Source organism: Castor canadensis, chromosome 4 (genome assembly GCF_047511655.1).
Source record: "Castor canadensis chromosome 4, mCasCan1.hap1v2, whole genome shotgun sequence".
NCBI classification, from domain to species: domain Eukaryota; kingdom Metazoa; phylum Chordata; class Mammalia; order Rodentia; family Castoridae; genus Castor; species Castor canadensis.
The window spans coordinates 151,355,394-151,382,729 of record NC_133389.1 but is presented as its reverse complement, the minus strand read 5'-3'; the positions used below and the strand labels follow the sequence as shown (position 1 = coordinate 151,382,729).

General features: G+C 39.3%; 1 protein-coding gene and 1 non-coding gene across 8 annotated transcripts; one reads left to right on the top strand and one right to left on the bottom strand.

Annotated features, from left to right (window-relative positions):
* Window positions 1–607: 607 nt before the first annotated feature.
* Casp8 (caspase 8) lies at window positions 608–22,903 on the bottom strand. Of its 7 annotated transcripts, none has more exons than XM_074071398.1 (9): window positions 22,531–22,903; window positions 12,326–12,663; window positions 10,447–10,552; window positions 9,184–9,337; window positions 9,038–9,082; window positions 7,367–7,431; window positions 5,428–5,584; window positions 2,523–3,021; window positions 608–1,008 (listed from the first exon to the last, which is right to left on the bottom strand). In XM_074071398.1, the coding sequence occupies exons 2-9, from the start codon at window positions 12,628–12,630 to the stop codon at window positions 873–875; spliced, it is 1,467 nt and encodes a 488-aa protein (XP_073927499.1). In that variant the 5' UTR covers window positions 12,631–12,663; window positions 22,531–22,903; the 3' UTR covers window positions 608–872. The 7 variants fall into 7 exon arrangements, with proteins under 7 accessions (XP_073927499.1, XP_020024141.2, XP_073927500.1 ...); XM_020168552.2 differs by having other exon boundaries at window positions 5,428–5,569; window positions 22,531–22,902; XM_074071399.1 differs by lacking the exon at window positions 22,531–22,903 and adding an exon at window positions 20,328–20,461.
* On the top strand, window positions 18,590–18,711 carry LOC141422917 (small nucleolar RNA SNORA5). The gene has a single exon (XR_012447614.1). It is a non-coding gene; the product is annotated as a small nucleolar RNA SNORA5 (small nucleolar RNA).
* Window positions 22,904–27,336: the final 4,433 nt, after the last annotated feature.

The following is a 27,336-nucleotide window of genomic DNA, read 5'->3' as shown; positions in this document are numbered from 1 at the left end:
TTTATTGATTTGCTGCCACAACCTTTTTCTCTCATATATTGAGTCCACATTCCTCCACCTTCCAATGATGTTCCCTAATCTATGAATTTGGAAAGTGTCTGATGATTCTTGCTCCCTTCTCTTAACTATCACCAGAATTCAAATGCCCACAGGGCAGGCAACATAATCAAATGAAGTGGTTTGGACTTAAAGAAAAATCACACAGCACAGAGGCTTCTAATGAAGCCTCATTACAGCAGATTGTATGGAGATGGAGCTGGAGAGGGGACTGATGAACTCAGTCACACTCCATTGATGAAGGCACTTCCCAGACTCATCCAGTTGTTACAGTTCAGCTGCATGGAGTCAATGTTGTTGGACATGCTGATTTTTCACACAAAAAAAAAATTGTGAAAAAAATACTGTGAGTTTTATGTGGTAGTTCTCAATTTTAAAATGTTAACAACAAATGTCAACAATACAACTGTGGGGGCTGGCAGAGTTGCTCAAGTGGTACAGCACCTGCCTAGCAAGGGTTGAGGGCCTGAGTTTAAACTTGATTCCTAAAGATTTAGAATGAGTTCCTCACAGAAAGAAAAACAGGGAAAGACAGAGACAGAGACAGGAGTAGTGTGGTGGATGGCTTGGAGAAGGACTTTTTATTAACTTTTAAATATTAAGTTATACTTTTTCATTTTATCAAAAGTACAACAAAAATAATACCACATTTGTAAACGTCTAATAGTAGCTGGTATTGCAAAGCCAGATATTTAATTCATAAAATAATTAAAGTGCTCTGACTTCTATTTTCCCTTCTTTCCATCCAAAAAAAGTGCAAAACATTTACAGCTTAGTAATTAATAAATATAGTGTCGTACATGTGGAAAGTAGCATCACTTAAGAGGGAAGAAGAGTTTTTTCCTTAGTGTGAAGGTAGGCTGTGGCATCTGTTTCCCCATGTTCTTCCAGTCGTCTTTATTGCTCACTTCATAGTTTACTTCAGTTAGGATGGTGAGAATGTCATCACCTCTGAAAAACATATTTCAACATCATGATTATCCATAGGGGAAGAAAACTGACCCACCATCTCATCTGTTGTGCCCATTGAGAATTCTATAGTTTTTTTCTCTCAAAACATTAGACATTTGAAACCCTAAGTTGCTAAACCAAGAGCTGCCACAGCTTTTCATGAAACTGACTTTTCTCAGAGCTTAATAACTTATCTTTGGCTTATTCAGAAACTTCAATGCCAGTATCAGATTTGATTTCTTTCCCTCCCAACCTGTATGTATCTCACTCTGTTCCATATGCTATGTCACTTGGCTGTCACAAGTTCCTCAATGCCCCCAATGCCTTTTCCCTAAAATCAACATTGCTTCTGTGGATTCATCTACAGTACAGTCAAACTTTAGGTAAGTAAAAGTCAAATGTTTCCTGCAGCTATCTCTACCCCTTTGTTGCCAGGTTATCTTAACAGTTTTGTTGGAATTCTTCATCTTTCTCTGTAGATAATCCCAGAACTCTGCAGGATTCATGTTCTGAGTTACAAAATGAAACCATCACACTGATGTATGTCATGGGAAATTCATACATTCAAAATGTAATGAGAATCAAGTGTAGAAGGAACCTGCTAGAAGGATTCCTTATGGTTCATCTGTCAATTGTATGTGCACGTGGGGGAACTGTGATTTATGAAGCCCTAATTTAACTGAAGGCTCCATATGATATAATAAACAAAGGAAGGATATTTTCCATTGATTTGTGGCTTTGAATAAGGTCAAATTTGTAGAAACAAAAGTTTGATTTTTTTTTTTTCCGCAGTACTGGGGCTTAAATTCAGGGCCAACACCTTGAGCTACTCCACCAGCCCTTTTTTGTGAAGGGTTTTTTTTGAGACAGGGTCTCACAAACTATTTGCCCAGGTTGGCTCTGAACCGCGATCCTCCTGATCTCTGCCTCCTGAGTAGCTAAGATTATAGGAGTGAGCTATAATAAGGGGTTCTTAATCTTTGCTCTGGCTACATAAGGGGTTCTTAATCTTTGCTCCTTACCTCTCACAATACACCAAAAGAGTGTGAGGCTGGTTAGCTATTATAGGACTTCTGACAGAATTGGAAAGTGTTAAACATTTAGGTGGATTACTGCCTTCTTGAAAAATTCCAAAACTCTTTGAGTTGGCTCAATCATGTTTTTTCCTAAATACAGAGAGCTGGACTACATTACATTAGCATTCTTTCCAGATTTGTGATACCCTGGTTGTCCTTTGAGGTGCCCAATATAAGACACCCCTAAGTATATCAGTTTTGCCATCTACAAACTAAATATATCAACATCTGCCATCTCTCCCACTTTGCAACTGATGTGGGAAGTATAGCTATGTGATCCACAATTACACATTTAGAGATAATTGGAAATCACTCCCTTGGATACTTCTCTGATCATTAATATCACCTTAACCATAAAGCATTTTCTAATAGGCTCTAAATATGGATATATAGTAATGACGAGTATAACATTAAGAAGAGATGGTGAGCAAAACTCACAGAGGACATCTTTCCTTCAGACTCCGGCAAAGTGACTGGATAAACCAGGTCCCTCTCAAGGGGTCTCGGTAGGAAACACAGTTGGTCACAGTGGCCATCCCCAGCAGAAAGTCAGCCTCATCTGGGATATATCTCTTTTGAGATGATGAGTCCATTTCTAAATAGGTGTCCTGCTCTGAGTCAGTGTCAATAGGTATAGCTTGATGATAGTTTTCCCCTTGACAAGCCTGAATAAAAAAGACTTTGGGTTTTCCAGCCAGGGAAGGGCACTTGGAACCAGTGAAATAAGATGTCAGTTCATAGATGGAGGCCTGCTTTCCGTCGGTGCCATAGACAATGCCTTTGTCTCCATGGGAGAGGATACAGCAGACAAAGCAGTCTTTGTTATTGTGGTCCATAGTTTGATAGGATTGTAGAACCTCATAGATTTCCTTTGCTGTGGAGTTTTTGTAAAGTATTATCTCAAAATGAAGCATCTTAAAGGTTTGTCTCAAAGTCTCTGAAAAGTGAAATAAGAAAAGGCATATTATACTACAATAATTCCCAGACCACAGCCAGAGCTGGAGAAAACAGGGGCCTGACCATTGATAGATAAGAATTTGAACTAGAACTTAAAGAATAAGACCTTCTATATTAGTTGTGGATTCTAGAGGGTTCTAATATGCATTACTTCCTGCTGAAAACATTCTCAACCCTGAGGCAAATGTGAAAGGGGACAGTGTTATTTTCTAAACTGGTTCACAAGATGGGTGAGTGATGTAGCTTCCTACCAAACAAACTTAAAAGATTGTATTTCTTACATATTCAGAAAAAAGAAAAACAATTTTTAAACAATTATCCATGTTTACTAATCTTCTCAAATTATGTCTATTTATCAAAATAAAAGAATGAATCAAAACAGATGAAAAGACCTACCATACAGTTATCCTCTCTCTACTCTTCTGTTACCATTTATGTTCCAGCAAGACAACCACTTTCAGCTTTTAACTACTTTTTTTATATTATTAGCCTGCATTTTGTAATGGTTTTGGATACATTGCCATTTATTCATTTATAAACTTTAGACTTTTGATATGAGTTATTATGAATGATGAAAATTTAATGTTGTTACACAATTATTTACAATTTTGGGTTAAATCCATAATACTTATATTACTAGGACTATGTAAACAAAATGTTCTTTAATTATATCTCCTTTTTTATTAAGCTTTTTGTCTTTGCTGGATTTAATAATTGCATTTTTTTTGCTTGCCTTTTCCCCCATGTGCTTAATGTTATTTTCTTTTCAAATTGACTAATAGGTCTAGTAAAGTTTTTCAACAGTTTCAGGCTGATTGGCTGACTCATTTTTATCTGGTGGACTTCCCATCTTGAACACTACATCCTCTGCTCCAATTCTATCAGGTTGCTCCTTAGGGCTGATAAAGTTCTCTTCTCCTGGGACATTTTGGTCTTTTTCAAAGTGATTACAGATTACACTTAAGTGTAGTTTTCTCTGCTCTGTTATATCTACCAGCTCTTCTCCTTTGCTTCATCTTCTAAAAATTGTTTGAAACCTTTCATTAGCTGTTGTCTCTACTTCTGTTCTCTTGATCCTTGTTAGAGTATACCTTTTTAATTTCTTCTCTAGGATTTTGTCCCTGTTAGTACATCAGAGCTAAACATAAATCATCAGTAAAGAGATAGTCTAGCATTAGGAATAGATAAAAATAACTTTGAAATACAATGGGTTCTTGTTGGTTTAGAAAAACTCTGGGAAGACTAATAGAGTGCCTTGGTTTGATGAAAAATTTCTGGTTCCTTTGGAATGTGGAATGTTGATGAAGAAAATGACTGCAAAGCAGTTCACAAGCACTGTAGCAGAACATCTCAGGAAAAAATTACACGAGCAGATGAGTTGCCTAATTTTACTCATTTTGCATGAAACACAAGTAACAGAAAAAGCAGGGCCGGCAAACTCAAGATACTGACCACAGACTGGTCATCAGGAACCAGATATAAGAAAAATATACTCCAGAAATTGAATCAAATGTAGTTCTAATAGAAAATTTAAAATATTCAGTGAATACAGATCAAAAGCCTGAAACATTTTTTTTTCAATACCAAGTGCATGATGACAACTGATGTAGCAAATGGCTACAGTAATGATGTAATAATGATGTTGTAAGTTCTGTGGGTTTTAAAACCCACACAATAGATTTGCCTGAAAAAAAACAAATCAAATGGTAACAGGAACCACTGCAGTATCCTAATGACTGTCATCAGTCTACATTAATTTTCTAAACTTTACTCAGTTTAAAAAATAGATTTGCAACTCAAATACCATTTTCGAAAATTCTTTGATTATATAAAAACTGCTCATATCTCAATAGCTGAGTTCGATGGTTTTTATCATTTTTAATTATAGCTATTTTTATATTCCATAACATAAATGACTATTTCATTTAACTGATAAGTTCTCAGTTAGCTTAAATAAGCTGAGTAGAAGAAGAATTTCTGGCCTGGTTTAGCATTTGAAAGTGCTATTTTTGCTAAAATCTCACAATTTCAGTTGCACCAATAGCACAACTTTTATAAATATAATCTCTATACAGATCTTAATACCATAACAATTTTTTCACCTACTGTAGTCTATAGAAACACCATTAACTTAGTTGAATTTAAAGTTCATTATAGGTCTTGTAATAATTGTTGACATTTTATCATTATATATGTATTACTTTGATTTTTTAAATTAATTAAGAATAAAAGCAGTCATCTAAAAAACATATAAGAATGTTTCATCACCTCCACAAGGAAATATATTTAAATCGATTTTCTTGATATAGCTTTTGTACTGCCCCTTTTGATAAAAAAAAATGGGTATAAGAAATATTTCACCTATCTCTTCTGTGTTCTACTGTACCTTCATCCAAGTCTGTTCCTTTCCTATCCTTAATGTTGTGAAGTTTAGGTACGCTTTTCCGTGCCACGCTAAAATCGTAATTGTTGAAGATTAAACAGTATCCTCTTGGTTTGTTTTTCATTTGGTAAGCTTTGTCCGATGTCTGGAAAACAAACACCTAATCCAGGAGCTTACTCCGAGGGTCAAACACTAGAGAGGTGAACAAACAGCTCCCAAAGAAGAGGTTAGACTGTCACACCACCCAGGAAGCAGGTGTGCTTTCTCTAACTCCACCCCAATCTGGGGACCTTTCCCTGAAGAACTAGCTTCTCTCTACCCCCTCACACAGGTTCCCTCGAATTCCTGAGCACTTTGCACGTATATTGATCTTGTAGTCACATTCCATATCACTGTTTGTTCTCATTGCTGCTTCCCTCACTATACAGAAGAGTAGTAAAGGCAGATGACATCTGTGCCTGGTACTAGGATTTAGTAACTTTTTAATCCCAAATGTCTTTGGGATGCCCCTCCATGACTTTGTGAATCTCTTGGCTATCTAACTCCTCCTTGCTCCTTAGTTAACAGCAGAGGGCCTGTCCTTCAAGCACAATATAGTATGGTTACAGGGTGGTTAAAGTTGATGTCTTAATCCAGCTCTCAGGCTCACTATGATTGATGGAGAAGGATGGGCTGGGGATGCTATAGGTTGCAGAGTCCAGACTGTACTAACTGACAGTACCAGTCAGAGGTGACCTGGGTCCTGCTTCTTTTCCTAAGGTTGTTTCAGAGCTGGGATTCTCAGCATTTAGTTGGGAGTCTGTGCAGTCTCTTGAGGTACAGATAAGGACCTCAGGTTAAGAAGCTAACCTTCTGGCTTAAGTCATAACCTTAAGACTTTGGGCCATCTCTTAGTATCTTAGTATGTTAATTAACTAAGATATAAAGTATTTTATTAAGTTCTTACTAAGTAAATTCAGTATTTACTATTAAATATGCTAAGTATTTTCTAAGTATATTAAGTGCATTTACTAAGACATTATAATACTAAGATTTTCTAAAATATTAAGAAAGTATCTTTAGTTGTTTGATGGGAACAATGCTTTTCTAAGATATTAAGACAGTATCTTTAGTTGTTTGATGGGAACAATGCTTTTCTAAGATATTAAGACAGTATCTTTAGTTGTTTGATGGGAACAATGCTTTTCTAAGATATTAAGACAGTATCTTTAGTTGTTTGATGGGAACAATGCTTGTAGAGTGTTATATTATTTCAAAGTGCCATATCACTTGATTTTCAGATGGAGAAAGGTCTGGGAATTTCTCAGGAGCCCACACTAGCAGATAGTCTCTTTCAAGCCTAATGCAGGTGTTCAGGGTCTCCTGTGCTTCCTGCTGTAGGGAGGAGTCAATGGGTTAATGAGTTGAAATGTATTTGGTGAATTGCTGAAGGTTACATAAATAGAAATTATATCTAGAAAGGAAATTTTTCTGCTGGCTCAATGAGACAAGAACAAAGAGACCACTAGATTATAAGGTGTTTGTTGCTTATGACTAGTCACCAAGGAGAAGTATTTTTGAAATGTCAATCTAAAAGAAAAGATTTGGCTTGTTTCAGGTCTGCTAGACTGTTCCCCCAAGTCCTCCCCCATTTAGGCTGCCACAGATGCTAGAAGATTACACAGGAAGCTGCCTGTGGCCTCTATCCTCCAACTTTGGCTTTAAAATAAAAATTTAACATACAGGAAACCGTCAAGGCAACATTTTAAAATTGAGTTACATTTTAAACTTGTCCTTTTGTGAATTTTTTTCTACAGTTCTCAAAAATTTTAACAAATCTCTGTCCCCTATTGGCTTATTTGGTAACTTAAAAAAGAGATCGATAAGAACTAGAATCTAGATATGGAGATAGAACAAAAATCTATAGTGCAAAAGAAAGAAGATGTAGAGGTGTCTCCCGTACCTGTGACTCACTGTCTTGTTCTCTTGGAGAGTCTGACATTGCCAGCGCTCCGAGGGACCCCTCCCCTACAAGCAATAAGAGACACATCTAGAATGAGACATGGCAGGAAGGGGACTTATGTAGCACCTAGAACAACCTAAGATCCTCTTTAAAATGAAAATTGGAACTGTCTTGAACACAATCTCCTTTCATTCCACAGAGCAGGACAATCAATATGCTTCTGGAAACGCAATCGCAAATCATGAACAAGAAGTGTTATAGTTTTATATTTTTCCACATTGCCAGGATGGGTTTTGTGGCATTTGTGAGATAGTCATTTATAAAACCACTACCTCAGGATAAATTATTGGTCCAAAAGTCCTACACCTAAAGTGCTCTTAAGGCATTGGGTCAAGCAGACATAGAAAGTAGTGAAGAACTGGCTCCAGGCACAGATTTAATCTTTAAAAGGGAGGTCCAAGTACAGTGGCTCATGCCTATAATCCCATCCGACCTACTCAGGAGGCTACATATTACATTATTATGATCTATTGTACTAGTGGTAATAGTAGTGATGTTTATGTTAAGGATAAAGGTGAACTGGATACAATGGTACCTGCCTGTAATCCCACCTTTTGGGAGGCAGAGATCAAGAAGATCACAGTTGAGGCCAGCCCAGGCAAAAGCTACTGAAATATCATCTCAACAAATGAACTAGGTGTGGTGGCACAGATCTAATCTCAGCTGTGTGGGAGGCATAGGTAGGAGGATTGTGGTCTAAGACCTTATCTAAAAAATAACCAAAGCAAAAAAGGGCTGAGGGCATGAATCAAGTGGTAGAAGCCTGCTTGGCAAGTTCAAACCCCAAGAATGCCCCAAATGGGGGGGGGGGTAGTCCAAACTGTACTTAGTGCATGTGCACACACAGAACCACAGTGAAAATACAACAAAAATAATAACAATATTAATATTTATGGGATGGTGGCATTAGTGGTTTTTTGTTTTCTATGAATTTTAAATCATCCTCAGTAAGTTTATGTAATTTCTATAATCAGAAAGAATATCTGATTAATCAAAACTTTGAAGATCCTTGAGAGTTCCCTCTGCTTGTTCAGCCATAGCTTCTCCTCTAGGATAGAAAGAATGGCTGAACCATTCTAAGGGCAAGGCAGGCAGATGATGGGGTAGCTCAGGCAGGGCAGACCTAGGAGCCCTGGGACTTGGCAAGGGATGGAAACAACTTATTCACACTTGACCAAGGGACTTCTGGCATGGAGAGCAGAATAAACTTGTTCTTGTTGAAAGAAGAAGAGACTCTTAGCAGAGTGGCTCAAGTGGTAGAGCACCTGACTAGTAAGTGTGAGTATCACCATAAAAAAAAAAAAGTTCTGGAAAATAATTTGAATCTGGCTACCCAGTAGGCAGCACATATCAAGAGGAAGAAAAATCACAGAAAGAAAAATTAAGCCCTTATTACCAACTAAGTGCTTATTTCAACCACACCAGCCGGGGGTACCAGGATCTGCTTTTGAAAACTCTTTCCATCTCTCAGTGTGTAGAAAAGGTGACTATAAGTTACCATTGAACTTCCATCCTGATACTAGGATGTGGTAGAAGGTGGTAGGAAGGAAGCCATGAGGATACAGAGTAAACTAACTCAGTAGATCTTAAAAATGTATTTCCAAGCATTACCATTCAAAAATGAATCTGAACATCCTTCAATGCTCATTCTTCTCTCTGAATCAAAAAGAGAAAAACAGCCCCCCAAATACGTGATTAGAAGCAGTTGTGACACCGAGGAACTTGTCAGTTTCAGAATATGTATTGTTGATTCACACCTGTCAGATTGTCGCTACATCTTCTCAATTCATAGTCATTGATCTTTCCCAGCAGGCTCTTGTTGATTTGCTCACAGATTCTTTTCAGGATGTCCAAGTTTGTTTCACCTAGGAGGACTCTCTTCTCCATCTCTGTGAAAATATCGAGCAAACTCTAGGGGAGGAGAAGTAAAGTGGGAAGACTGGATTGAATCATACTAATTTTTAAATTAGATTTTCCTTTACTTCCTCTTTCTCTAAACCAAGGGCCCACCCTTGCTTCCCAAGCACACCCTCTTGAGAGAACAGTGGGCTCCCGTAACTGACAGATGACCATGGAGGTGATTCTGTGTTTTCTGGCCTGAAAGGACCTAAGTCAGAAGATAGAAAAGAAGCCACAGCAGGTGTCACCTGATCTCCAGGCCCTGTACTCAAACTTCCTATTGAGCCCTTTACCAATTAACCAGCCTGAGGTCTGTGGCTGAGCTACAATAGACACATACACAAACACATAGACTATACACACACAAATGTACCATACATACAAAAATAACAGGCACACACAGAGAGACACAGACACATCACATACAGAGAGAGACAGAAAAACACACACACACATGCACACACAGGTGCACGATACACATACAGAGACTCAGACACTCACAGAAAGATGCAGAAATAACACACAGTATACACACATAGACTACACATACTAAGGCAGCACACATACACAAATACCATATGCACTTGGAGAGATACAGACACACCACATACAGAGAGACATAGAAATACACAGAGACACATACATACACTACACACAGACACAGACCAACAAGGAGACACACATGCTACACGTATAGACAAGAGACACAACATAAATACCACACAGATAGATGCACAACACACTCAGAGACACATAAATACAGAGACATGCATAGAGACATGTACCAGACACACTGAGAAAGACATACACAGAGTTGTCTCAAGGGCTGAAGAAGTGGGAGAAAGGTTTCAGGCCGCCACTTCATCTTGGCTTTGCTAGGTTCCAACCTCGGCTGTGCTGCACAACTGTGCTTCTCCTTCTGGCTCCTGACTCTGCCTTGCTCCTGATAACTGTGAGCTCCTGTGAGCAGCACTTCACAGTGCAAAGGCATCAGATCTACAGCACTCCTGTCTGACCACTTTCTTCTTCTGGTTAAGAAGAATCCAGGTTGCTGTTACTGAAGAGCTCCTCTTTCAGTCCCAGAAATCCCTGACCAATCTCAAGGAGATGCTAGGTCTTACCATGTCATTATCCAGCTTACACTTGGAGATCTCCTTGTTCAAAAAAAACTTAAAAGACTTCAATTCCTGCTTGTCTACATCTTCTGAAACTTGAAAAAGCATTACCCTGTGGTGGGAAACGGAGACACCTTAGAAATGCTGTTCTAGATCATTTCTCATTAGCTGTGTGGAGTCACAACAGACCCGACTCCAATAGCCTCCCTTCAAAACAGAGCCAATTAGTGACATGATTTATGAGCTGAGTCCTTGGGAAGAGACTGTTATAGTGACACCAATGTCTACGGACTCGTGCCAAATTATCCTACCCTGAACAATTTTAAGTTTCATCAAGTTTGTCTTTCAGTAATTTCAGTTAGATGAATATTCTTGTTTTTCCTTTGTCTTTCACTATAAAATCAAGGTGTTATTGCTTTAGAAAAAAAAACTTTGATTTTGGAATTTATACTTTCTTAAAATGCAAGTTAAATCATCACTTCCCTCACTGAATATGGTCAGAGTTCTTTCAATCATTCCATTCCGGAGGAAGGCCAAACATGGGCCAGAATTCAAAGACTTGAAACATACCCACACCCACACCACAGCCCTCATAGACCCCACCAACACTAAAGACCCTGGAACTCCAAAGACAATCAGTGGCCCCGCCCTGTCAGACTCCCACACCCCTTTCCCTTGTTGTGACGAGGAACACCAAGGATTGCCAGCAACACTGGAGAGAGAGAGACAGAGAACAGATTCTCTCTCAGATCGACAGGAAGGAACCAATCCTTCTGGCACCTTGATTTCTGAATTTGAGCCTCCAGGACTATCAGAGAATAAATTTCCTCTACTGTTTTAAGTCATCCATTTTATGGTACTTTATTATGGTAGCCCTAGGAAAATAATACATCCAGAATATTTCTTTTTGTCACTTAAAGTCAAAATAGTCAGCCTCAAAAAGGAAGACATATGACAAGGAACATGCCAGATCTCAGGGACCAGAGGCATAAAAAATTAACTGGGCTATCAGATGATAATGGCTGTCAGTCCTGGCTGGCACATGTCAGTTACTGACCAACAAGCAGAGACAATGAAATGGGCCTGAGCTACAGCTTAAGTAGAAATCTTCTAGACAGAAAACTAAAAATTACTTTCAAGAGTGTCTGAAAATAGGGCATGTTGAAAGAGAGAAGATGCTAATGTGTTCCTATTATTAAAGCTTATGACAAACCCATTAACTTGTAACTGCATGTGTCTAATTATCACAACTCAGGTTACCCAGTCTCTCCAGGGTGGGGAGAAGCTGAGCTTCCCACCATGGGCAGGATGACCCAATGACCTGAGGCCCCACCTGCTCTCCTGAGGCAGCTTTGCTTTAGGGTGCAGCCATGCTCACAGGAACTAAGCAATGTGTGTGGAGTCAGGGTTGGCACCATATACCTCAGAAAATTGAGGACTCATTTGAGTCTTCAAGTATGAAATAAAATCCTTAAACCTATTGAAAATGTCCACGTGGATTCAGAGGCAGGTAGGAGGGGCTTTGGGTGGGCGAGAAGCCATAGGACTGCAAAGTAAGCACACACAATGAGGGAATCAGAAAGCAGAGGCACCAAGATAAGGGAGAAGAGAGAGCATTGGAACATTTACAAAAACTGTATTTTAATTTCCACATACCTGTAGGTAATGTTTCAAATTGAAAAATCAATTTTTATTTTATGGTTTTAGCTTTTTTCCCTTCTGAATTGTACATAATGACCCATTTTCTTGATCTGACCCTGGTGAGACATTTCCCCAGAGCTTCCTAAGTCATACCATGCAGACAACCTCCATTAGCAGTGTCCATAGAAATGTGAGTCCATTCAACCACACCTTCCAGTTCCCACAATGGTGAGTTTCTACCCACCTGTAGGCAGAAATCTGGGCCCTGCCTAGAATCTGGAGCTCTTTTTCCATCTCTTCCTTGGTTGTGGCCAGAAAAGTTTGCAGCAGGTCCAGTCTATTAATTCGGAAAAGCAGCTCCTTCAAGAAGGACAGATTGCCTTCCTCCAACATTCCTTTCTCCTGCAGTCTCTGGAATAGCATCAAAGTATCCTTGATGGGCTCTTGTTTCTTTTGTGGGATGTAGTCTAGGCTCAGGAACTTGAGAGAGGCCAACTCATCACTGTCAAGTTGCTCCCCAATATTGTAAAGACACTCACTGAAATCCATTGTTGGCAAAAATTAGAAGAGTAGAGTTGTAACCTAGGTCAAAATATAACATTATGTTCAGGTAAGAAAAGAAAAGAACCATCTATTGCTTCCTTCATCAAATTCTATCGTACATACTATATACCAGACATTTTGCTATGGATACAGAGAATAGGAAGAAAAGAACAACAGAGCAAAACAAAGCATCCTCCTACTCACAAGTAGCTTACTATTTGGGGAGGTAGATCTACAAAAAGCCACAGTGGTTGGAAGTTGTGACAGGAAGAACACAAAGTATGGATCCTTGACTCAGCCTGGGAAAAGGGCTTTCTTTAGGGGAGGGAACTTTGGGGAGAATGAGAAAAAAAGAAATTCCTGAAGGAAAAAAATTATGCCAAAGGTGAAGGAAAGAACTTTCAAGTCAGGTCAGGCAGGCACAGGAGTTGGATAAGTTAACCCCAAAGGGTCTGGGATGGAGCGTTTTGGAGTGTGTCTGGAGAAGGTCAACAGTGCAGTGGTTAGGACCAGGGGCTCCATCTTGGATCAGAGCTTGGCTGTGACACTGGCCAACCACTCTTAGATAGCTCACTTCCTCAAAGCAATGTAAAATAGTGGTTGTGAATCTCTGAGATAACACCTGAATGCCCAGCAACTAATGAATGCCAAATAAATGCCAGCCTATAAGAAGGAGAAAGCACCTAGCTATAGGGCTGTGACACCAAGGGCATGGAACATTGAGCACTTCTCTCACCCTCAAGTTCTCCCATCTTCTGTTAAAAAATGTGAATATTCAGCTGACAGTGGGGGTTATCATAGTCCTCTCAGGCGAGGAGTCTATGTTAAGGGCTTACTCAGAAGCATCCTTGCCCTGAAGAGGTGACCATGAATGGTGACCATTTGAGAACCGTGAACTGGAAAACCTTTATGTTCCCAACTGGCTCCGTCATTTCTATAATGCCACAAATGCTGCATCTTTGGGCACTTCCTTTAACCTTAAACGTAACTTTGGACTTGTTTTCTCCCCTACAATAAGAAGGATGGGTTCCTGAGTCTGTAAGCTTCCTACATTCTTTAACATTTGTAAGTAAACACAGCAAACCTGAGCCTATTGCTCAGAGGCAGTGATCAATATGTGACCCACATTCCATCTGCATCTGATGTTAAAATAAAAATATTTTTAATCTACACATTAGAATAAGTTCTAATGTTTTTTTTAATGGCCCCAAGATTTTTAAAACTTTTAATTTCACAATTCTATTTTTCTTTTTTTGGTACTAGGGTTTGAATAGGGCCTTGTGCTTGCTAGGCAGGTATTCTTCCAATTGAGCCACACTACCAGGAGATTTTAAAAACTTTCAGTTTTCCTTTACAGAAATGCATTGTTTTCCTTCTTGGTTATAGCAGCAGTTATTTTTGTATGTGAAAATTTTAAATATAGTAAACTATAATATGGCCACAGTTATTTATATGCCACGTGTGCACATGCATACACACAAAGGTACATTGATACAAAAACTGGAATACTGCTACATATGCAGATGTGTACACCTGTTGTTGGGATTTTTTTCTACAATATTTATAGTGAACACTTACCTTGTGCCATTAAGTATTCTTCCCAGGCACATTTTTAATGTTTCTTGATTTATAACATGAAGATATATAAAAGCTTATTGGAGGCACTCTTCTATATCTTTACTGTTAAAATAATATTACATTGAGAGACTTTTTCATCTCACACATATTCCTGATTATTTTCTTAGAATAAATTATTACAATTGGTATTATGAAGGAAAATCTCTCTTGATCTAGAGATTATATCATGGTTTAGACAAGTTTTCTTAATTTAGGAAACAGAGGAACAGCATCTTAGAGAGATACACATTGCATTCAGTTCACAAAGTATGGGGAACCTAGATCTTCCACTGCAAATGCAATAATTTATTATAAAAATTCTTTTATTTATCTAAGAAAGGCATTTTAAGGGATGGAGGAGTGGCTCAAGTGGTAGAATGACTGCCTATCAAGCATTGGGCCCTGAGTTCAAACCCCAGTACTGAAAAAAAAAATGTAGTATTAAATATCTGGCCAGTACCTAACAGCACATGTTCAAAGTTCAAACAAACAAACACTGTTGGCACGGAAGGGAACAAACTAGCAAACATAATCCTTGTATACACTCTATAGAAACACTTATACATGTGCTCAACAAGGAACATCTTCAGAGTCTCACAAACCATGTACAACCCTGAACAAGTAGAAACAACTCAAATGTCTTTCAATGAGAGTATGGCTAGACAAACCAAGATATAGACATACTACAGAACAGTCTATAGAAGTTAAGAGTAATGCACTCCATCTTCTGAAATAAAAATGGCTAGACATCCAAGATGTGCTGAAAAGAGTGCCAAAAAAAAAAAAAAAACCCACGTTACGGGCTGGCAGAGTGGCTCAAGTTGTAGACACCTTCCTAACAAGTGTGAGAACCCTGAAGTCAACCCCCCAGTACTGCCAAAAATGAAAGTGAAAAAAGTTACCATAGAACAAAAAGTCATCTGCTTTTTAATAATATTCAAGACACTGCAATAGATTTTTCTGAGGCTGTAGATACATATTATAAAAGCAGAAAATAAAAGGAAAGTTCGGCAAGCAGACACACCAAACTTAAGATGTTACCTTCTCTGGAACACAGAGACCAGAACTTGTGGATGAGGAAGTAAGGGAGGGAATTTGCTCTTCTTTCTCTACAATGCGTTACGGAGAATATGTGCAGATATTATCTGTGTTAGTTAAAATGCTGGCTTGGGTGTGTCCTTGTGTTTAAGGCAGTATGAGAAAGTGGTGCCACCGGAGGGAAGGGAAGGAAGTAGCTTATCGGAAGTCCAAGACTGCTATGCAGTGCCTCTCAGCCCAGGAAAGGAAACTGGATTGCATGAGGACACATGTTCTTAAAACAAAATATTAGAACCTAAATCATAAGAACCTAGGAGAACTAAAAACATTTGCCCCAAACAAAACAAACAGTCAAACAAAAAAACCCCACACATTTCTTTCTCACAGAAAACAAAACAAATCTAGTAGGCTAAACAGAAGGCAAATCCTGAGGATCTGCATAGCACAGATCTGACAGATTCTATCCAACATGCCATGTGTTCTCAGGAGAAAATATACATCCTCTTCAAAACTGACCTCAAAGAAAATCTTTGTAGATTTTCAAAAGGCAGAATAACACAACCCATATTCTGTGACTACAGGACAGTGAAACTAGATATTAACAATAAAATATCAAACATACTTAAAAAAAGACTATCCACCTTGAGGTGGCTTTTTCAACACATGGTGTTAGAACAATTGGGTAAACTTCTTACTTAACTGAAATTGATCCTAACTGAACTCCTTACATCAAAATAAATTGCAGATGTAGCAAAGACTTGAACCTTTAAAAAGTACTAAGAAAACAAAAAAAAAAACTTAAGTGATCTTACAGTAATAAAGAAGTTTTGTAAATGTAACAGAAAACCTAAAATCTATTAAAAAAAAGACTGATAAATATCCTTAAATAAGTAAAATGTTCTGTAAAAATAATCCAAACAAAAATAAACTGCAGTGTGGAAAAAAACAACAACATATATGATTTTTAATGGGGGAGGAACTAATTTCCTTCAAGTCAGTTTCCTGTAAGTCAGTTTTTAAAAAGAAAACACTGGGCGTGGTGGCTCACGGCTGCAACCCCAGCACTCGGGAGGGTGAGGCAGGAGGATCTAGGTTTCAAAGCCAGCCTGGGCTTCATAAAATGACCCTGTCTCAAAAAAAAAAAAAAGAAACCCATTGCATAAACAGTTGAGGCGTACAAGAGAAAATATTAGTTCGGAGAAAATACTTCTGGGTTTCTATTTTAAGATCAATAGTTTTTAAACATTTAAAAATATTCTTACTTTCATTTATAATTTAAAAAAAGCAAATTGCAATTATAACAAAAGACTACTTTCAACTACCAAAACTAGTGAAGTACAAAAATTACAATACACAGTATTATGAGAGGGTAGAAATGCACTTCAACCCCACAACTGAATTTCCAGGGGGTTCCCTACTTAAATGTAACTGTACTCAAAAATATGTACACGGGTATTCATAGCAGCTTCACTTGAAATAACATAAGAGCAGAAATGACTGTTTATCAGTATAAGCAGAGTTATGCAAGCTACTATCAATCCAGTGGAATTCTATTCAGCTCTTAGGATGAGAAGATCGTGGTGGTTGGATACGCGTGAACTACGCAGTGTATGAATTGGTGCATCCACAGAAAATTTGTGTTTTCGTGTACTCACAGAAGAGCTCCAACACACTCACTGACTAAGGATGCAGGTGTTGCCTAAGGAGAGCAAGACATGGACCTGAGCATGGCTGGAGGGAGGGTAGGGTAGAACTGAAAGTGAGTCTTTTGCAGTTTGGACAACTTTTCTGAATTCCTGCAATATCTATTTTCAATGTACATAAGCCTAAACTAAAGTCTCTATTTTAACACCCATTCTCACTTACGTGCTGGGAAAGGTGTAAGCTCGGTCTAGCCTTGTTTAGTTGCATTAGATCAATCATCCTTAAAACTTTTAAATCAGCTTGAAAACTCTGTTACAAGTTTCTTTTACAGAAAAGAAAATCCCACTAACGAATCAGGTGAAAGCAAGACCGCCTTTTTTGCCTCCACAATTATTTTTTCTAATGATAATAGTTATTTTGTTCATCTTAGAAAATACAGAAAAAATAAAATGGAAAACTTAAATTACCTAAAATTTCACCATCCAAACACCTAATAATATTTTACTATCTTTCCTGCTAAATATTTTTGCACACATATTTCCCCACTAATAATATCATAAGTACATGTTGATGTCTTTTTTTTCTACAGCATGGGTTTCAGTATCTGTAAAGCATCTATCATACGGATGGACTATATTTTACACAACAGTCCCTTATTACATTTAGGGTGATTGTAAAACACAAATTTCTGAGTACATCTCTGATTATTTTCTTAGATTATTTCTTGGAAGTAATATTACTGAGCCAAAAAGTAATAAACCTTTTTAAGGCTCTGTAAACATATTCAATAGCATTTTCTAACAACATAGAATAAAAACCCAATCCAATCCAAGGTAAGGATGGCTGAGTTTGCACATAAAGTGACTGGCACTTGGCTCCTGTAGCCATCTCAGCTCACTTATTTCATTATCCTTGTAACAATGTGACATTTCTTTTTAAGCAGTTTTTCCGCCAAATCCTAATCAAATCAATGCTGAGACGGGAAATGCTTAAGACAACTCTTTCCTCGCCCAGAAAAGACTCTGGCTTCCCAGGATACACAGTGAGACATGATATTAAGTCTTTGGGGGGTGTGTTTTTTGTTTAGGTCACACATCTCTCTAATCATAGCAGCCAGGAAGCAGTCACTTGTGCAGAATTTATGACACCATTACACCATTATATAACAGCCTATTTCGAGGGCACTTGGCTCTGTAAGAATGGATCATGCCAACATTTGCTGTCATAGTTTTCTGTTCCTGAAAATAGCAAAAGTAACACTTGTTCTGTAAAGTTCAGAAAGGTATGAAAAGAAGATAAAAATCACTTGAAATCTTGGTATTTAGAAATAATTTTTCTGGTCATATTTGGTGTTTTATGCTGAACTTTATTCATTCATGTCTCTCTGTCTCTCTCTATCTCTCTCTCTACATATATTTGAATATTTAGCCATGTCATGCATTTATTTTATGTAATATCTTCAAATAATAAGTCTTCATAAATATATTGCATATATAAGGACACTTAATGTTTTATATAACATATGTATGTCCCAAATATTTAGATATAAATAAATGCTTATATTATGATACATAACTGTTCATAAACTACCCATAAAAGCATAAGAATATTTTTTCTTGTCTCATTTTACTATAAGCCTTTGAAGATTGTCCTCATTTTACTAGTGTGCTAAATGGCAACTTAGAAATCAGCTAATAGTGGCCCGGAAGGCAGCCACAGGAACACTGTGACTCATGGGCCCTGTTCCCCTTGCCCAGGCTCAGAGATAAATTTGGTCCATAGACACCAAGAAAAAAAAAAGGGAAAAGAAAAAAGAAAGGAAAGAAAAGAGTAAAAGAAAAAGAAAAAAAATCAGCTAGTAAGGCAGAGTTAGGCTCAGAGTTATGTGTCCCTCTCAAGGGTTTCAACAATAGATGCTTTAAAAATTAAAATTTTATTCTAATTACAGTTGGAAAGCAGTGAGGGAATTCAACAAAGAAACACAATCATAATATTTTTTATGGCTAAAATTATTTTTAAAAAAGTTAAAAAGTACCTAGGCACTAATGACTCATGTGCCTTTAATCCCAGCTACTTGGAAGGCTAAGATTTGGTGGATCACACTTCAAGGTCAGCCTGGGAAAATAGTTCTCAACCCCATCTCCAAATAACCAGAGTAAAATGGACTGAAGGTGTGGCTTAAAATGTAGAGTGCCTGCTTTGCAAGCGCTAAAACCCCAGTCCCACCAAAAACCAAACAAAATGTTAAAAAGTACAAAAACAAAACCACAAACACAGGAGAACTGAACAGACCCACTATCATAGAGAGAAGATCAGTATCAGAGCCTGAAAAGCAAGTACCAGAGCCTGGATTAAACCCCAGCATCTCATTCCATAGTCCCAATTCTAACACTGTCTTACATGCCCCAATTAACTTCATCTAATCACAAACAGTCTAGAAATAATCTAGCAGCAACCCAGCTCCTTCAGTGGTTTGGATAACCACTTTAAAGTTGGGGGGAAAACAAAACTTGTGTGAATCTTCTGAGACAAAAGTCCACGTCATTCAAATCATCGAGAGTACCTGAAATCCTCTCTCAGGACCAAATCCTAAGCAATAGCATTGCCTCTTTCTCCAGTCCAGGCTGCCCTCCCAGACTGGGGACTCCTCTGACATCTAACCAACATCTGCTCCACACACAAACACTGCCGGCAGCAGGGCCCTTGAGCAATGTTCAGAGAGCCCCAGAACGCGTTTAAACCTCACAAAAACTATGACCAACCCCATAATTTTCAAACTGAATGAAATTCACAACTTCACTTGCAAAATGCTTAATCCCACAAATATGGGTCTCTGATCCTTTAAGCTATGCTTCCCATTATATCATTCTCTGGACTCTTCTGTATTTTTTTAACTTCTCAACTATAATATAAATGATGAGTGAGGGATGCAGCTCAGCAGTATAGCACTTATCTAACATGTGCAAGATCTTGGGTTCCATCTCCACCATGGAAAAAATAAAAATAAAAATGATTTAACTGCTAAGATAGGTGTGTGTTGGGGGTGGGGTGTTGGGGGTGTGTTGGTGGGTGGGGAGTTGTAGCAGCCAAATCAGTTGAGATTTAAAAGTTGGCATCTATTCTTTGACAAGTTTGGTCACAATAAGGATGAGGCCTTCATATAGCTAGCTGTACTTGGAGCATTTCAGAAATGCCCAGGACTGCATCCATCTGAGCTGGAGGGGCCTTGGGATCTAGACACTTCACGGGGCCCTCAGCAAGAGGTACTGCTGACTCCCACAGCAACGCTTACAGTTTCTCCATCTACACTCAAGTACTCCACGGTCACGCAGCCTCCAGAACTCACACTCAACAGCCTAGAAGGCTCTAGAATCAAGCTCTTTCCTCCTAAAGGCCCAGCTCACCTTGCCAGAAGAAAATCCTGGGGTCTCACAATGGCAGCACCTCTTCACAGGCCTCTTTTCCTGGCTAACCGTGCATGGAACACAGTAGCAAAAGTGAAATGAAGAACTGAAAGGCAGAGCCTATTATAACTTCCTCCTTGAGGACTCCTGAGTCACATGTGCAGGGAAGGAGGCGGGGCTGGGCTCTCAGTACTTTCTATGGAATGCTTCACTTTAATACAGACATCAGAATAGTTCTTACTAACTGGAAGAAGGAGGCCCAGATACAAGGAGCACTGGGTGGAGATCCTAGACACCTAGACTTTGACTTTGGCTGTGTGACATTACACGAGTCATTTTTACCTCCAGGGCCCCGTTTTCTCACTACAAATGAGAAATTTGGACCGGATGATAGCCAAGAACACTTTCTTTTCATATTTCAGGATTTTAAAAATTGGGGGTAATAATTAAGACTTTTTTTCATTTAATAAATATTGTCAGGACACCCATGAGAGGCCCAGAGGCCTGGGTACTGTACATCCCTCCTCGAGGCTCTCCAGAGCCTGAACTCCATTGGCAATACCCATGGCTTACCCAAGGATGCTCTCCGTGGCCTAGTTCCCACTCTCTGCTGAAGTCAAAGACTTCCCTCAACCAATCTTACTGAAGAAGCAAATCCTCATGAAAGCAAGCTGGCAGGGCTTGTCTGATCAAGTATCCATGTATACCACCAGCAGCAACCCTTCTGGGTCCACATACCATTTAAGTCCTTAAATAGGACTTGCAAGAGATGGGAACACTACTTCCTCTGATTTGATCATTAAACATTGTATACATGCATCAAGTTACCACACTGTACAGCATAAAGATGCTGTATCAGTTAAAAAATTGAAAAGAATGACATAAACTGGTTAGAAACTGGGATCTGGCCAGCCAAGTAGGCAGAACTTAGAACCTTCACTTTAAAAAAAAAAAGAATAAGCCAGGAACCAGTGGCTAATTCCTGTAATCCTAGTGATTACTCAGGAGGCAGAGATCTGGAAGATTACGATTTGAAGCCAGCCCAGGCCAAATAGTTCATGACACCCCATCTCAAAAAAAACCTATCACAAAAAGAGGGCTGGTGGAATGGCTCAAATGGTAAGAGTGCCTGCCTAACAAACATGAGACCCTGGATTCAAGCCCTAGTACCACCAAAAAAAAAAAAAAAGGAGTGAGAGAGCTAGGTGTACTGGCACCAGCCTGTAATCCCTGCTGCTACTCAGGAGGCAGAAACAGGGAAGATCACTATTCAAGGTAATATCTCAAAAACAAGCTGAGCATGGTGGTCACACTTGTAATCCCAGCTACTCAGAAGACAGAGGTAGAAGGATCTTGGTCCAAGGTCAGCCTGGTAAAAAGCTCAAGACCCTACCTGAAAAACTAACAAGAAGAGGTCTGGGGTATGGCTCAAATGATAGAGTGCTCAAGCATGAGGCCCTTAGTTCAATCCCCGATATAGCAAAAAACAAGAATAAGCAAAATAAAATAAAACTATTATTACCATGTAATAACTGCTAACACTTACTGGGTACTTAGTAGTGCCAGTCACTGTTACATAAACTAGTTTGCAAGTTTTACCTCCTTCAATCCTCATAAGCCTTCCTCACCACGTTATTAATTCCATTTAATGATGAGAAACAGGTACAGAGAAATTGCTTACTTGCCCAACGTCACATTAAAAGAAAGCCTACACAAACACACACACACACACACACACACACACACACCAAAAATACAGATAAATTCAGGGATTTAGGTCCTTTGGGACCTTCCACCCGCCCCAAGAATGCCAAGGACCTAACAAAACTTTAGAAAGTTGTCCTTGGGGAGGGGAGAGAAGAGCTGTGGGCCTCAGGAACCAAAGATGGGGGCACCGTGAGGCCATGGAATGATTAACCCAGCCCTCGGCCCCTCGGTGGGGGAAGTAAACAAACCTAAGTTTTCTGTAGTCTCCAATCAGGTGGGAGAGACAGTGTGTGGGTATGCAAGGGACAGGGAGACTGTGAGGACCAAAAGAAACGTGGCAGAGGAAATGAGGGGTCCTCAGACTCAAAAAGAGCAGATGGTGTCAGTGTGTCAGGGAAAAGCCACAGAGATCCAGCCAGGCTGGCAGAAGAGGTGTCACAGCTGGGAGTCAGAGCTGCCTCCCACATCAGAGTGAAGAAATGCACCAGGCACTCACCTTCTCCACTCTTTCCCTGCACCATGACAGTCACCAAGTCCCCTGGACAGCCTAATTCTGTGGGTTCAGTTCTCAAGTTTGTCCACTCAGGAGAAAAATCTCTGAAACAAAGACGATATTCCTCCAGGAAGGAGCTTCCTTTTACTTTTGATCTTTCTGTTACTCCACCGGCTCTTGTGCTGCCTTTGCAGTCACTTCCTGTTTTTCTGCTGCCCGGTTCAGACTTTACTCATGAATTCACAAAGCTAGGTTTTTTAAAATCACAGGAAGTAAAGGAAGGAGAAGCTGTGAAGTCACTGCCTTCGAGTAGAAGGGCAGAATCTGGTCTTCGGCAAGAGAAAAAAATTCTCCACTGAAAGAACAAGAGAGTAAACTTTATCCCTAAACCAGGACAGAACTGACTCACTTCAACAGGAATTTTCAGTATTTAAAGGAACCCGTGCCCAATTTCCAACCACTCAGAAGAAGGAGGTAATCAGCTACTAACAGAGCCGGACATGCCTTGTGGAAAAGATATACACTGATTCCATTTAGTATAAAGTGCCCCAGGACACAGAAAGTTGTTCACCCACTTTTCCTCACCCACTTTTCCTCACCCACTTTTCCTCACCCACTTTTCCTTGTAGAGGATCTAGAAGAGGAATTTCCCTGTGTGCCAAGATCCAAATCTCAGCCCCGAAATCTAGGACCAACACCCTTCTCTACCCCCTACACAAGATCCTATTTCTGGGGCTCTTCTTGAAAAGTCAACACTGGCCTGCCATGGAAGAACGAGACCTGTTGAAACTCTTCTAAGAATGGATGGAGAGGGGGATAAAAGAGAATGATGGAAGGGGTGAATTTAACTAAAATATATTGTAAGCACTTTTGTAAATGTCACAATGTACCCCCAGTACAACAATAATATGATAATAAAAATTAAATAATAAAATAAATAAAAAACAAAAAGCTGATCTGCAGCTGAAAAAGGTCCAAGCTGCCCAGCCCTGAGCAGGGGCAACAACACTTGTGTCTGCTTCCCTGGTCATATTTTAGGGACTAGTGGTAACCAGTGTCTTGGCAGCACTAAGTCTGTAATTGTAGCAGTGCTGAGTACAACATGGCCCCAGGTCTCTGAGTCCCACATCCTCCCCTGCTGCCCTTATTTGCCTTCCACTCCCTGTTCTTGGCTTACTTCCTGTTTGAACTTTTTAAAAGGGGTTTCTGCCCTTTTCACATCTTGTACATTTTGTAAGCAAAGCACCAACACTAGTACAGTAAAAATGCTGCACCTCTTTGTGAACTCTCTCTAACTCTGACATTAATGAAGGGGATGTTGTCCTATGTTATGAATGGCAAAACTGAGGCTCGAATAGTCACATGGATTTGTCACTATGACATACTAGCTCCCCTTCCCCATCACTTAGGACTTGTAATGAGCCATGTGGATGGAAGACAAATTTAAACTAAGACAGAGTGATTTATGCAGAAAGGCAACAGATCTTTGAATTCTCAGTCTCCAAGGAAATAAGAGCTGGCTAATAATGGTACAAGGTAATCCTTATCAGACCACTGAGTGTGCCAGACTCAGTCATGTCCCTAAGACAGGCTCAGTTCAGCTTCTGAACAGTTCTCAGGGTGAATGCTACTTTTGCTTTCATATTATAATGAGGAAACCGAGGCTTGAGATGTTGAGAACATGGTATTCTGTTACTGTAGAATGAGGTATATTTGTCTCTAAGACCCTGAGTGATTAACCTCTGTCTAGACATTAACATACAGCCAAGAATCTCAACCTTACTGGCCTCAGAATTAACTGGGTAGATTTTAAAAGTACCAGTCCTCAGACTCCCACTTTCAAATTCTTGCCTGAGCAAAATTATGGGAGATGAAACAGATTGGGCTTTAGCATAGTGCCTGGTACTTCAATAGTTCTCAATAAATACTCACTATCATCATGACTTATGCTTACAACATCTGTAAGAAGGCCTCGGTGCAGATGAGGAAACTTAACTTTAGCTGACAAATGGCAGAGCCAGTACACAAACCCAGGACTATCTGGGAACTACTATTCTACTCTCAACTTCTATGAGATCAACTTTTTTAGAGTCTACGTAAAAGTGAGATCATGCAGTACTTGTCTTTCTGCACCTGGCTTATTTCATTTAACATAAAGACTTCCAGTTCTATCCATGGTATCGCAAGTGACAGGATTTCATTCTTTTTATGGCTGAGTTGTATTCCTCTGTGTTTGTGTGTGTGTTTGTGTGTGTGTGTGTGTGTGGAGAGAGAAAGAGAGTGAGAGAGACAGAGAGATACACCATATTTTCTTTATCCATTCATTAATGGATGAACACTTAGCTTCTGTTTCTTGGCTTTGTGAATAGTGTTGCAACAAACATGGGAATGCAAATATCCCTTTGACACACTGATTTCTGGGATTGCTGCGTTGTGTGGTAGTTCTATTTTTAACTTTTTAAAAGAACTTTCATACTGCTTTCTATAATGGTTATACTAATTTACATTCCCATCAATGGCATGCAAGAGTTCGTTTTTCTCCTCATCCTCACCAGCACTTGTGATCCTTAGTCTTTTTGATAGTAACCAGCCTTACGGGAATGAGCTGTATCTCATTGTGGCTTTTACTTGCTTGTTCCTGGTGATCAGTGATGTTCAGCATTTTTTCACGTAGCTAGTGGCCATTTGTATGCCTTTTTTTAAGAAATATCTATTTTGAATTCTATTACCTTTTTTGTGTGTGTGGTGGTGATGGTACTAGGGTTTGAACTCAGGGCTTCACGCTTCCTCGGCAGGCACTCTACCACTTGAGCCACTCATCCAGTCCCATTTTGCTGTGGTCATTTTGGAGATACGGTCTTGCTTTTTGCCCAGGCCAGACTGGACCCACCATCCTCCTACACCTAGCTTTTTTTTTTCCCCCAGCTGAAAAGAGGAATTACAAACTATTTTTTCACCCCCGGGCTGGCCTGGAACCCGGATCCTCCCAATCTTGGCCTTTCAAATAGCTAGGATTGCAGGCATGAGCCACCAGGGCCCAGCTTCTATTGCTCATTTTTATCTGGGTTTGTCTTATATGTTATTAAGCTTTTAGAGAATTAAGAGTATCTGTTCAGAAAAAAATGTCATTAAAAGGATAAAGTCAAATCGGAAAACAAGAGAAGAAATGCTTTGATACAGAGCATTTTCAAGATGTGTTGATAAGTGAAAATGAATAGTTACAGAGTAGCATCAATAGAATGACAGATACATATAGAAGAGCCTCTAGAAATTATATAATAGCTTCTCTTCTGCATCCTAGCCCCCTCATATCATGAATCCACAACTCCACAGTGAAAAACCTTTCCACGATTTCCCAAAAGACAATCTATGTCTTGTTTCAGGACAGATATTAACTGAAGGACTCACTCATCCTGAAAACCTAACTGATGATGTTGCTACTCAGGATAGTGTATCACGGCAGCCACAATCAGCCATGTCACTATCCGATCCCATTGGACACTCATCCAGCACACAAGCTTGTTACACACCAGCACTCCATTCTGCAGACCGTCCTACCACCCAGCAATGCACAACTGCTGTTGATCAGTTTGAAGATGCGGTCCCTCAGGATGCTCTTGCCTAGCATCCCCTACTATAATTATTTAAATAGTAGAAAAAGAGAGAGAATTAGTTACCATGACCAAGAAAGTAGAGTGTTATTCATTAATAAGTTGTGCTAATGGGGATTCTAAGAAAAATCTAACAACCCCTAAAGAGAAGTAGAGCTAAAAGAATAAACAGAGCAAAGAGGAAGGAACCTTTGGCCTATAGGGACCCAAACAGACCCTCGGTTTATTCCAAGGGTGACTTGTAATTTACATATATTTGGTTAAAAGTATCACCCTGATGTCCCTGCAGCCCCCAGACACACATCAATGGTCTAGAACAAACTGATTCTTTCCTAAAATTCTAAACAAATCCCTTCAAAGGACTATTACAGCTCCTTCTTTCTAGGATGTGTTCTTGCCCCAAAAAATGGTACTAAAAATAATGAGAATCACATGAAGAGCATTTTGCTAGGATTCCTGTGACTATAACTTCTCCAGCCAGAGCAGACTCAACTGATTTGTGCGACTTACGTTTTCAATAGGTGCAGGACAGGCACAAGCTGGATCCTCAGACAGCTGAACATTCCAAACTGTGGGAATTAGACTAGACAATCTCTGAGAACACTTTCAGTTCAAACATTCAATTACTGTGTGATGATAGCTTTTTACTTTTTTCCATCTTATTTTTCTTCCAAGATTCTAATTAGGGGACTAGTGGAGTGGCTCCAGTGGTACAGCACCAAGGGCGAGGCCCTGAATTCCAACCCCAATACCACCAAGAAGAGAAAAAAGATTTTAATTAGGATATATAAATATACATATATATGACACAGAGAGAAAGACAGAAAGAGAGAGACAGAGAATCCCTATGTAAGTAAGATATATTCTAGCATAAAACCCTGGAGAAAACAGAAAATATCTAGCTCTCATGATGGCATTCAGCTGAGGGAGAACTTCCAGTACTGAAACACAAGGGATTAAATTCACTTTCCTTGCTTCTCCCCTCTGAGTACAACTAAATACTCTGGGAATGATTCAACAGGCAACCACATGTTGACTGAGAGGTAGAAAGTAGAAGACATATTGGCTAGAGCCCTAGAATGGAGAACAATACCCTGTTTTGTGCCCTGATTACCTTTTTATTCCCACATATGCCAGACTGAGAACTACAGAGACCTACAACAGCAAACAGCCTAGCTCTTAAAGTACAAATAGACAT

Coding starts and splice junctions, on each gene's coding strand:
- Casp8 (XM_074071398.1), bottom strand. CDS start 12,630: ATGGATTTCAGTGAGTGTCTTTACAATATTGGGGAGCAACTTGACAGT. Junction 9,338..10,446: donor GTAAGCTGGATAATGACATG/GTAAGACCTAGC, acceptor CTCCTCCCCTAG/AGTTTGCTCGATATTTTCAC. Junction 3,022..5,427: donor AGGAACAGACTTGGATGAAG/GTACAGTAGAAC, acceptor TTCACTTTTCAG/AGACTTTGAGACAAACCTTT.